Source organism: Chiloscyllium punctatum, chromosome 31, assembly GCF_047496795.1.
Source record: "Chiloscyllium punctatum isolate Juve2018m chromosome 31, sChiPun1.3, whole genome shotgun sequence".
NCBI lineage: Eukaryota > Metazoa > Chordata > Chondrichthyes > Orectolobiformes > Hemiscylliidae > Chiloscyllium > Chiloscyllium punctatum.
In genome coordinates, this window is record NC_092769.1 from 71623432 (window position 1) to 71636715 (window position 13284).

Genomic DNA, 13284 nt, shown 5'->3' on the forward strand with positions numbered 1-13284 from the left:
CAGAAATTGTTGAACTGTTCTGAAGAAGGGTCACATAGACCCAAAATATTAACTCTGCTTTCTGTCCACTAGATGCTGCCAGACCTGCTGAGATTTTTCCAGTAATTTGTTTTTTTTCTTATTTTTAAAAAATTTCTTTTTCATGACGGCTTCTGTCTCTGCAAATACAGGAGTGACTTTTCCCTAATTGCTTGCCTCCATGACTGAATGCTCCAGCGTGATGTGATGATTTTCAGGAGCGATTTGTTTATCTTTGAGTTCTATTGTTCTTGAATGGCTGATGAGCCTATATCTCCTACCTATTTGGCAGATGTTTCCAAGAGATCGCCAGTGGAACCTTGGTGCCAATGTTTTACCCCTGGGCCAACACCAAAGCAAACGGGTTCACATGTGGATTGAACTTCCTGAGGAAGTGCTGAATACGGGTACAGTTACAGCGTTTAAAACACATTTGGTTCAGTACATAAATAGGAAAGGTTGAGAGGGATACTGGCCAAAGGCAGGCAGGTGGAACAAGCTTAGTTTGGGTTTACGTTTAGCGTGGATTGGTTGGACTGAAGTCACAGAAACGGAGCCTAAGAGACAGTAAGGACTGCAGATGCTGGAAGCCAGAGTCAATAGTTGTGAGGGTGGAAGAGCACTGTAGGCCAGACAATATGTGAGGAGCAGGAAAATCAACGTTTCCGGCCGAAACCCTGTTTCTGTGCTTTATGACTCTATAAGCAGGGTGTTGCTGTTTAAGGGGACTTAATGTGTGCAAATTGGATCCCATATTTCACAATAGTAACTAGATTTGTATTTGTTTAAAGCCTTATTAATGGTGCTCAAGTGTTTCAGTGGTGGTTGGTGCTAAGTTGGGCAAGGTGCTAACTCAATGTAAATTGCAAAATCTAAAAGGCTCTTCATCCATGGATGGACGACCAATCGGGATGGTCACTAGGCCAAGGTGGTCCAATCAGGCTGGGGATGGCGGATGAGCGACAGGCTGATGGACCTGTAGGGGCTGGAATAACCCGGGGATGTGGCCAATCAGGGTGCGCCGATGGGCGGGACACCCGCCTTACTCGAAGTGCGACGGAGCCGCCATCTTGTGAGGACCCGTTGGGCGGGCTGGCTTTAATTTCAATTTTAAAACTTTTTCAGCATTCGTTAGAGTTATTTCCCCGCCCCTACGACTGAGGGAAATTTTAAAAAATGGTAAAAATATTTATCGGGAATCTGCCGCGCATAGCCACGAAAGAAGAAATTAAGGAGTTATTCGAGAAGTACGGTAAACTGACAGAATGCGACATCATCAAGGTGAGGGGGGAATTAATCGGATAAATTAAACGATTTTTTAAAAACAAAAATCAGGTTGAAGTCGGCGTCTCACTTTTTAAAATATCAACGAAAACGCATTTTATTTTAATTTTCCCATGTCTAGTGCGGGGAAGATATGAGGTGATGGACTAGTGTAATGGAAATGGTGCTACACTGAACTCTTCCCGTCCAGTCCCACGCTGGATGGGTGTCCATGGTCCTTGAGTCAACCCTATGGGTCACCTGCACCAGTGTGGGGGGAAGCTTTTGATTGGAGAGTGAGAGGGGACCATTGGGTTCCCATTCTTTGTGGGGGTGGGGGAGGGTGTGTTCACCAATATTATAAGTCCCAGTGTCATTTTCTCCCAATCTGCCTCCAACACAGCCCAGGAGAAAATTGGATGAAAGAACCGGCAAATGGGACTAGATTTAGGATATCTGTTCGGCGTGGACCGAAGGGTCTGTTTCCTTGCTGTACATCTCACTGACTCTAATTCTGTGACCAGTGATGTAAAGTGTCTGCGCTAAAGAATGCAATTCATTTCACATTTGGGCTAGGTTGCTTGCTCTCAGAGTTTAGATTAGAGTGGCGCTGGAAAAGCACACTAGGTCAGGCAGCATCCGAGGAGCAGGAAAATCGACGTTTCGGGCAAAAGCTCTTCATCAGGAATAGAGGCAGGGAGCCTCCAGGATGGAGAACGTATCTTTGAGACTTGAGCATAAGAATCTCGAGTGGTTCTCCGGCACCAATACTAAAGGTCATGCTGTACCAATCTTTCAGAGGGTAGACCAGGATCTCACCTGTGTTCATACAATCATAGAATCCCTACATTCAGTCCATTGAGTCCACACTGACTCTTTGAATTGTATCCTCCTCTTCACTGCCGCACCCCCCCCCCCCCCCCCCAATGTGTAACCCTGCATTTCCCATGGCTAATTCACCTAGCCTACACACTATGGACAAATTAACATAGCCTATCAACCTCACCTGCACATCTTTGGATTGTGAGGGGAAACCCACACAAAAATGGGAAGAATGTGCAAAGTTTTCCGAGACTGGAATCAAACCTGGGTCCCGAGCATTGTGTGAGGCAGTCGTGCTCACCACTGAGGCACTGTGCCGCGTTCTCAGTACATGACCACTATTTCAAAGGTGATTGGGGGAGTTATTCCATAGGGGTCCGAACAATGTCTATCCCTCAGTTAGGAAGTAGAAAACATTATTTGGTCTTTACCTCATTGTAAAATTGGTTGTCATGTTTTTACTTTAAACTCAATTTTCCTGCCTTTCCCAATTACCCTTGATTCTCTTGCTGATTAAAAATACGATCTCAGCATTGATTATATTTAATAACCCTGTGTGGTAAACAGTTCCACATACACTACCCTGAGAGAAGAATTTTGTTCCTCATCCATGTCTTAACTAGGCAACTACTTATTCTGAGATTATGTCTGTCTAATCTTTAGACTTATCAAACATGGAGAAAAATGTCTCTGCATCTATCCTCTCCAGACCCTTAAGAATCTTGTATGTTTCAATGAGGTGACCTCTCATTCTTCTAAACTCCAGTGAGTACAAGCCCAACCTATTCAACCTCTTCTTTAAAATCCCTACACATTGGGGTCAACCTAGTGAAACGTCTCTGGACTCAGACCTCTAATGCCAGGATGTCTTTCCTTGAAGAAAGGGACCAAAATTGTTCCAAGTCTTTGAGCTATGGTCTACCTGGTGCTTTTGTATACTTTTAGCATCCAAGGCTCTAGTTTGATTGCACCTGAAATATTGTGAATAAGTGGGCAGTGAAAGGATTTTGACAATAATACTAAAGACCTGTGCTCTAGAACTAGCTTTTGCCCGAAACGTCGATTTTTCCTGCTCCTCGGATGCTGCCTGGTCTGCTGTGCTTTTGTAGCACTGCAATCTTGATTCTAATCTCCAGCATCTGCAATACTCACTTTCGCCCATGCCTTTAGCCGAGCTAGATTTCATTTCATTCCCTACAGTGTGGAAACAGGCCCTTCAGCCCAACAAGTCTACACCGACCCTCCGAAGAATAACCCACCCAGACCCGTTCCCCCTAGCTAATGCACCTAATTCTATGGGCAATTTAGCATGACCAATTCACCTGACCTGCACATCTTTTAACTGTGGGAGGAAACCGGAGCAAACCCATGCAGACACTGGGAGAATGTGCAAACTCCACACAGACAGTCGCCTGAGGCTGGTATCGAACCCGGGTCCCTGGCACTGTGAGACAGCAGTGCTAGCCACTGAGCCACTATTTCCTCCTCTTTCTCCCCCCCCATTTCATCATAGCTACAGCATTAGTGTCACCTCAGTAATTTGGAAATTGCCCAGGTGTGCCTGTCCTCAAGAAGTTGTGCAAACCCAGACTGACCAGTTATTCTTAACCATCAGCAAAGTGAACTTGCTCACTGATGTAGAATTTGGGTTCTGCTATGGCTGTTCAGCTCCTGACCTCATTGGACCCTTGGTCCAAATATGGATTTTTAAAAAACTGAATTCCAGAGGGGCAGCGAGAGAGAGAGTGCCCTTGACATCAAAGTAGTGTTTGATTGAGAATGGGATAAAAGGGTTCCAGGAAAGCTGAAGTCAATAGCAATCATGGGGAAATTTCTTCACTGGTTGGCATCATTACCTATTAAAGAGGAAGATGGTTTTGGTTGTTGGAGATCAGTCGTTTCTGAGTGTCCCATGGGGGAAATGTCCTTGGCCAAACCATCTTCAGCTTCTTCATGATGAGCTTCCCACCTTGTATCATCGGAGCTGGGGAATCAGAATTCCCTATAAATTTTTTTCTCCTTTGTGTGGGCCTCTGAGGCCTGTGCAAGGCAATGACATCCGGAACTGGAAGCCATTACTGCGATCTACATAAGCACTCCAGTTGCCATGCGTGGAACAGCATTGAATGTATATTTTCCCCGTGGGCTGTTAGAGGTTCAAGAAGGCAGTTTATCGCTTCCCTCTCAAGGGTAATTAGGCAGTGACAATAAAGGCTGGCCTGGTTAATGAAATCCACACCCACACATTTTAAAAAATCTTAAATAAGGAGACTAGGACAGTACTCCAGTTGTGGCCTCACTGATGTTCTATATAACTGTAAAGAAACACCCCGACATTTCATCTTTTGAAAGGAGAATGGAATATCTATGTTCTATTTGCCTTCCTGATCAGTTTTTACACCTACCTGCTCACCTAACTGTGATTCATGTAACAGATCATTCTGTTCCCTTTGTACCTCAGCATTCTGCAATCTCTCTATTTAAATAATATGCTGTTTTTCTTTTTTTTATATAGATATTTTTATTAGAAATTTAACATTTTTACAAGTTTACAAAAATAAACAAAACTCTCATATACAAACATTGATATACAATTAAATCAAATATACAATAGCCAAAATTTAACAAAAGAAAAAAAAATGAAAAAGAAAAAAAAATAAAACTCAACTGTCTATTAATCTAACCTACAACTAACCAGAGTGTATATTTAAATCTCTTACATGATCGGAATGTGTTAACATCAGATAGAATAAAACCCTTATTCGTGCGGGATTCCTCTCCTAAGGGGCCCCGGACCATCCAGGTTTGTAATCTCAATTAAATAAAAGCCCTTGTTAGGAGAGCCGAAATATCTGTATTTATGTAATTCAAGAAGGGCTGCCATATTTTGTAAAATAATTCGGTCTTTTGGTGCATCATATTTGTAAGGAAGTCAAGGGGAATACATTCTATAATTAATCTGTGCCAATTTGAAAGTTCAGGGGGGGCCCTCAGCCATCCAGTTCACCAAAATATTTTTCCCTGCACAGAAAGAGAGAATAGAAAATAGTCTCTTCCTGTACATGTCCAGGGAGGGAAAGGGAAAGTTCGAAAAGCCCAAAAGGAGAGATACAGGGTCCACTTTAAATTCCGTTCCTAAAATTTCTGTCAGGGTACTTGCTACTTTAGTCCAATATCTACGGATCTTATGACAGGTCCATAGGCAATGTACAAGAGTGCCCACCTCTACTTTGCATTTGGGACATATTGGAGATGCTCCTGTCTTAAATTTTGTCAATCGAACTGGTGCTATATGGGCCCTATGAAGTATCTTCAGCTGGATAGCCTGGGTTCTGTTACAGATAGTAATTCTTCTAGCGTTTTTCCAAATATCATTCCACGTTTCTATAGAGATTTCTAGTCCCAAATCCTGATCGCATGTTTTAAGATTGTCCATATCTCCCGATATTTCATCTCCTCTTGAAAGGAGAATGGAATATCTATGTTCTATTTGCCTTCCTGATCAGTTTTTACACCTACCTGCTCACCTAACTGTGATTCATGTAACAGATCATCCTGTTCCCTTTCATCATGTAGTAAATGATAAATAGTACTGATGGAAGATACCCCCACTGGTCGTAGGACACTACATTCTCTATCTGATTTATAAAGACCATCTAATAACGTAGTCTTCTTCTATATATAGTCTCGAATTTGGAAGTATCGAAAGAGGTCTCCATTAGGTAATCCGAATTTCTGACGCAGCTGTTCAAAAGGCATCAGGACCCCATCCTTAAATAGGTCCCCTAGACATGAGATACCCTTGGATCTCCAGAGTTTAAAAGTGGCATCTGTAAACCCTGGTTGGAATCCCCATGCTCCCACTATCGGTGCATAGGGGGATGTTTTATGTGAATTACCCTCATTTTGCCGCATTATATTCCAAGCCTCAATTATGTTTAGTATTATAGGATTTTTACAGTGATCTGTAATGATTTTCCTCTTGTCTGAAAATAAAAGATTAATAAGTGGGTATTTTACTTGAGAGGCCTCGATGTCCACCCAGATTGATTGTGGATCAGACAAGACCCAATCAGCTATGTAACTTAATAGGGAACTTAACTGATATTTCCTAAAATCTGGGAAGTCCAATCCTCTCCTTGTCTGTGGAAGCTGTAGCTTCTTCAGCTTAATGAGGGGCCGTCTATGATTCCAGATAAAGGAACCCAACCAGCCATATAATTTACGTAGAGCCATCCTCGGCAGCATCACCGGAAACATTCTCATAGGATATAGGAGACGGGCAGGACATTCATTTTAATTAGTGCTATTCTACCCAACCAGGAAATTGGAAGGTCTCCCCATCGCTGGAGGTCCTGCCTTATCCTTTCCAGTAAATGCACAAAATTAGCCTTATACAACTGACCAAATGCTGGAGTAATAAAAATGCCTAAATATAAGAAGCCCTCCAGGGACCAACGAAAGGGAAAAGGGGATCTGTCCAATAAGTGGGGTGTCATAGCAAGGCCACCCATTGGCATAGCCTCCAATTTTGAAAAATTAATTTTATAGCCTGAGAATGCGCTAAATGTATTAATAACTTGGATTAGGCGAGGTACGGACATCAGAGGATTACTGAGGAATAGAAGAACATCATCTGCATAAAGGGTAATTTTATGTTTACCTGTACCAATCCTTGGGGCCGTTATATTAGGGTCAGCTCGTATAGCTTCTGCTAGTGGTTCAATTATTAGCGTAAATAACAGTGGTGATAGAGGACATCCCTGACGGCAGCCCCTACCCACACTGAAGCTATCCGAACCTAATCCATTGGTAATCATAACTGCTTTGGGATCACTATACAATGTTGAGACCCATTTGGTGAACACCTGTCCAATGCCAAACCTTTCCAATGTGTAAAACAAATATGACCATTCAACCCTATTAAATGCCTTTTCCGCGTCTAATGAAACTACTATTCCTGGTATCTTTCCCTGATGACAGGCTTGAATCATATTCAAAACCCTTCTAGTATTATTGGATGATCTACGGCCCTTAATAAACCCCGTCTGATCCTCCTTTATAATATGTGGCAGTACCCTTTCTAGTCTCAGTGCTAACGTTTTAGAAAGGATTTTAAAATCTACATTTAGCTAGGATATTGGTCTGTATGATGTACAATCTTCTGGATCCTTTCCTTTTTTAAGGATAAGAGAGATATTTGTCTCTTTCAGCGAAGGCGGGAGACAGCCCTGACTATATGCATAGTTATACATGTCCATAAGTGGACCAGCCAATATTTCTATAAATTCTTTATAGAATTCAGCTTGAAAACCATCAGGGCCCGGTGCCTTACCGCTCTGAAGTTGCCTGATTGCATCAAGTATTTCTTGGACTGTTAGAGGAGCATTTAGGACCGATACCTGTTCCGGAGTTAGGCCCGGAAAGGTCAAATTTTTTTAAAAATGCCTGCATCCTCCTAGTCCTATCTTCACAATCCTGCAATTTATTTAACTTAGAATCAAATTCTCTAAAGATCGTATTAATCTTTTTATGATCATGAGTCAAAATACCCGTACTTTCCTTGATAGACGTAATAGTCTGAGGGGCCTATTTTTTCTTTGCAAGAAATGCTAAGTATCTACCAGGTTTGTCGCCATATTCATATAACCTTTGTTTTGCAAATAATATTTCCCTCTTAGCCTTTTGAGTAAGCGTAGTGTTTAGAGCTGTCCTAAGAGCCGTAATCCTTTGCAATTTAATAACAGAAGGTCTATCAGTGTATGCTGTTTCAGCTGCTTTTAAGCGAGCTTCAAGCAGATGCTGTTGTTCTCCCTTCAGTTTTTTCTGGGTCGCTGAGTAGGAGATGATCAAACCTCGCGTGTAAGCTTTGATGGTCTCCCACATCATTGATGGGTTGCTAGCCGTACCTGAATTAATTTCTAAAAACGTTTTAAATTCTTGAGAGAAGTACTTTACAAATTTACTATCTTTCATTAGGAAGGGGTCCATACGCCAACACGGAGGGGATGTCCCATTGTTCCTCGCCTTAGTTTCCATATATACAGCAGCGTGGTCGGAAATTGCTATACTACCTATTTTACAGGATGATATGGAATTTTAAAAAATCGAGGGGGCAAAAAACATATCAATTCTGGTATGACATTTATGTAGATTGGAGTAGAAAGAAAAATCTCTGCCCTGTGGATGAAGGCATCTCCATACATCTACTAATCCTAATTCTTTGTTCAAATCCACCAATTGTCTAGATCTGGGAGATACTCCTGCAGTACTCTTGGGAATCCTATCTATTTCCAGATTCATAATGCAATTAAAGTCTCCCCCTATAATTGTATGACAAGCACCAAAAGCCATCAATTTTGAAAAGGTTTCCGTTATAAATTTAAGGGGTGTGCCGGGGGGCATTACAAATTTAAAATCCCATATTCCTCTCCATTTATAAGGGCTTTAATCAAAATATATTGTCCAGATTCGTCTTTTATCTGATTTAGGATTTTGAAAGGGAAATTCTTCCGAACAAGAATAACAACTCCCCTGCTTTTTGAGCTAAAAGAAGAAAAAAAGACCTGACCAAATCCACCCTGTCGTAATTTCAAGTGTTCTTTATCCGACAGGTGTGTCTCCTATAGGAGAGCTATATCAACTCTTTCTTTCTTAAGATTTGATAATATTTTCTTCCTTTTGACTGGAGAATTACTCCCCTTGACATTCCAGGTGCACCACTTAACCGACTGATCAACCATAATTATCTGGGCAAATCCGAGACCCCTGGGGAGGGGAATATGCTGTTTTTCTATTCCTGTGATCGTGTACAAGTTTGAATTATACATCATCTGTGGATTTTCTGTCTGCTCACTTAACATGTTTCTGACCTGTCCTCTTCACAAGTTCATTCCAGTCACTATGATCATCTAGTTTTATAATCCGACATTTGGTTTCTTTATCCGAGTTAATAAAATAGGTAGTGACTAGTTGGGACCTCAGGGCCAATCTCTCCAGTCAGTATTAGAAATCATAGAATACCTACAGTGTGGAAGCAGACCATTCGGGCAATTAAGTCCGCAACAACCCTATAAAGAGCATCGTACCGAGGCCTATCCCTGTAATCCTACATTTCCCACAACCAGTGCATCTAATCTGCATGTTTTTGGACTGTGGGAGGAAGCTGGAGCATCCAGAGGAAACCTATGCAGACACGGGAAGGATGTACAAACTTCACACAGACAGTCGCCTGAGGGTGAAATTGAACCTGGGTCCTTGGTGCTGTGAGGCAGCAGCGCTAACCACAGCCACCATTTCATCTCATAAGTGCAGCATACCCACAGGTTCTCCTTTTCCGCATTTAGTTTCTCAAAAAGCGTCCAATAAATTAATTAAATATGATTTGCCTCTCTCAAAACCACATTGACTCTGCCTAATTGCATTGATGATTTGGAGATGTCAGTGTTGGACTGGGGTGTACAAAGTTAAAAATCGCACAATACCAGGTTATAGTCCAACAGGTTTAATTGGAAGCAACTAGCTTTCGGAGCGACGCTCCTTCATCATCCACCTGATGAAGGAGCAGCGCTCGGAAAGCTAGTGCTTCCAGTTAAAGTTGTTGGACCAAAACGTAGTGTTGTGATTTTTTTTTAACTAATTGCGTTGAGATTGTCTCATGAGCTGCTATATCTTCCTTAAATATTCCAGCATTTTCTGTATGACAGATGTTAAGATGGTTGGTCTGTTCTTTCCTGCGTTCTGCACCACCTCTTAAATAAAGGAGTCACATTGGCTCTTTTCCAGTCTGATGTGCCCTAGCCAGGATCTAGAGAACTTCGGAAACTTAGAACAATTGTATTTCATTTTTCAGTAGCAGCAGCTGTTAAGACCCTAGGATGAAGTCCATGGGAACCTTATTAGTTCTAATAAATTTCTCAGCACTTCTTTCCAAATGTACCTAATTGTTTTAAGTTCTTTCCTCGTGTCCTCTCCAGTAAGGATAGATATAAGTTTGTTTGATCTGCTATTTCCTTATTTCCCACTACTAATTCCTCAGACTTGCTTTCTCGAGGATCTGTGCTCACTTTAGTTGTTCTTTTCAAGTGCATGTCACAACTCTTAATGTTTTTGCTAGATTTTTCTCTCACTCTTAATTTCTTCCTAATTAATGTTTTAGTCATTCTTTACTGTTCTTTATATTTTTCCCAATCTTATGATTTGCCACTAACCTATGTAAATTGATATGCTTTTCATTTTAATTGGTACTATCTTTTAACTTTAGTTAGCCATGGCTGGGAAGTCCTTTCTCCAGGGCATCTTTCTTTCTAATTGGAGTGGACCTGTTCTGAGTATTCTGAAATATCCCCTTGAACAAGAAATAATGAAACAAGAAATAAGTAAAGAACTGTCAGTTTGTAGAGACTCAGCAAAGAAACAAAGTGTGAGGAGGACTCTGTTAGACATCCTGGTTCAAAAGATCATGGGCAGTGATCAGATAATAATGCAGCTGTTTTCATACACAAGGTACACGGGGCTGGATGGCAGGTTTAAAAATAAAATGTCACCACTTTTTGTTTTGCTTGATAGAATTATGGCTTTGTGCACATGGAGGATAAAGAGGCAGCAGATGAGGCGATCAAGAACCTTCATCACCACAAGCTGCACGGGCTTCCCATCAATGTCGAAGCCAGCAAGAGCAAGGTGAAGACCTCCACTAAGCTGCATGTCAGTAACATCGGAGCTGAGTGCACGAACCAAGAGCTGCGAGCTAGGTTCGAAGAGTACGGACCTGTCATCGAGTGTGACATTGTCAAGGACTATGCCTTTGTGCACATGGAGCGGGAGGAAGATGCCATGGAAGCCATCAGAGGCTTTGATGGCACTGAGTTTAAAGGTGAAATTGCTGGAGGGTATTGGGCAGGGACATGGTACCGGCTTGGGCACTGGCCACACCAAGCATGGTACCACTGCAGTACTGGCTGCCATTGTTTACAATCCCATAATATTCCCTGTTAGCTTTTCCGAATGGGAAGTGGAAGAACAGAGGCAATAATTGACATCTTAAAAATAAATGTCTGTTATCCTCTCCCTCCCCAAATACCCGTATGGTAAAATACTAGCGTTTTCAAAAATTACCTGATCTTCGCAAATTCTGATTATATTCTATTGTCTACATCCACACTTACTGATTTCTAGAAATTGTGTGCAGTTGTTGTTTCTAACTGGTTTCCGTGTGAACGATAGTGAGGCTCTGACCCTTGCATCCCAAAAATCCTCGTTCACATTCCAAGTATATACTGACTGGACAGACGATCTGACAATATATCTGAACTGGCAGAGCGAGGGATTTAAGTCTACATAAGTTGTTGATCCCTATTGAATAACCTCCCCTTTCCCCTCCCCCTAACCATAGGGAGTGGCACCTGTTGATGTTCATTGAAAACAGATTCGATGCTTCCCACAGTTGTATCGGTCACCTGTAAGGGACTGACAGATGGATGAAGACTTTGCCTGTTTGAATGCTGCAATGCTGCTGGTAGGTTTAGAGTTCCCGAGGCACGAATGGGTCAGCAAAACTTGAAGGTCTCATAATTTCCCTAAGTAAGTAGTATTGGGATCATTCACTGTACTTTCTTCCATGGCTGTCAGTTTTTAGTTCTGTTCTCACAATTGTCAAGTGGTATTCATCTCAAGTCTATTAGCCGCGTTTTGGGCTTTGCTTGAAGGCTGCGTTGTGATGTGTGATCCTGAGTGCAATGTCTGACAGCATGTAAAGTGATGCTGTAGAGCTAACAGGAGCTGGGCAGAAATTACCTGACTCAGGTAACAGAATTGGAAATGATAAACATCTGTATTACTCTGATATGGATGTGGTCTGTCACTGAGCTTTACGTTTCTGAAGGGTTTTGGTTGATTCCTTGGCTGTCTAGTGGAAATTTCATCGTCTTTGCATGCTGGAGGGGTAGTGGAAACTGACAGCTGCAGAGTAGAGGAAGTAGTAAGGGCAGGACCGGGTTCAGCTCTTTATCCCAGCCAATTAGCCCATCATCTAGACTTGCACGTAAAGAAATGTTGTACTCCAGTTGGAGTTGTTGCAATCAGGAGAAAACTGTTAATAACAGAATTTTCAGCTTTTCAGAAAAAGTACTCAATGTTTGCAAGTTCTAGCAAATGTTTGAATAACTTGCATCGACTCTAGTCTGGGTTGCAACAGCTAGACATCAGCTACCCATTCACTGGTAGGTAAATTACAGTAGTAGAGCTGGAGAGACCCTACATTTTAAATGAAAGTTCAGCATTTTCAATATCAGTCGTTGAGATAACTGTTCTTCACTGGGATTGAAATTATTAGTGTTGAGGATGTGTTGATGTTGCTGTAGTAGTTTGTGGGCAGACAGCTGTTCATTTGGCGCTTGCTCTGTATCTGCATTGGGGTGACATTCCCAAAAGCTGCCCCCACAAGGGCTGAACAAGGACGTTTTCAGCAGTTGCCTATTGGAGTTTGCAAGTGTGTTCTTTATGATGATGTAACATGTGCATTAAGGGGGTAATCCAGCAATACTGCACTCCCACTAATGCCCCACACAAGAAGAGCACACAGACTGGAGTAGGAACTCTGGAAATGTGTCACTAATTCTTGGGCCAAACTCAACAGAATGCAGCATCATGGTTTTACTCTGTTTCGGAGCACTGTCTGAATCTGTAATACTGCCTGTCTCCTAATGAAACAAGTTAGAACTTGGTCTTTGCCCAGAAAAGACTTTATCCAATTTGAAAACGCGAGCTCCCTGCACGGTTCAGAAGGTTTATCGAGAGAATGGCTGGTTCCAATGTCAAGCCCACCTCTTGTCTTGTCCTTCCTTTGTTTCATGTTCTTAGTGTTGTCATTGATGTTAATTCATATCCATCTGCAACTAGGAGCTGATCACCAGGTAGTCCTCAGCACAAAAATAACTCTTCCTTTCTGTGCTCAAGTTTGTACTGTATGAAATTCCTGGACCTGGGAGTGTTCTCTACATTTTGCCTCACCGGTGGGTAAAATCTGAACCCGACTATCAATATATATTGGTACCAACAGCTTGAATTTCTGTAAATGCATGTGGCCGCAGAGGTTAAAGGTTATTCCATTGTTCTGAAGCCAAATGTTTGGAAGTTAGGTCATTTCTGATTTGATGTATTGATAACAATAAAGAGTAGAAA

At 41.9% G+C, this 13284-nt stretch overlaps 1 protein-coding gene across 12 annotated transcripts in view; it reads left to right on the forward strand.

The window, feature by feature from the left end:
• Positions 1-1062: 1062 nt before the first annotated feature.
• Positions 1063-13284, forward strand: part of LOC140457049 (RNA-binding protein 4-like) — an 82637-nt gene continuing 70415 nt past the window's right edge. For 11 of the 12 annotated variants that reach the window (XR_011953311.1, XR_011953312.1, XM_072550987.1 and 8 more), the window contains exons 1-2: positions 1063-1299; positions 10672-10978. Coding sequence is in view for 10 of the 12 variants with exons in the window: in XM_072550987.1 (XP_072407088.1) it covers positions 1195-1299; positions 10672-10978 (412 nt within the window). In the remaining 2 variants the exon portion in view is untranslated. Of the gene's footprint in view, positions 1300-4847; positions 4907-10671; positions 10979-13284 lie in introns of all 12 variants that reach the window. The other variant, XM_072550982.1, reaches the window with a different exon arrangement.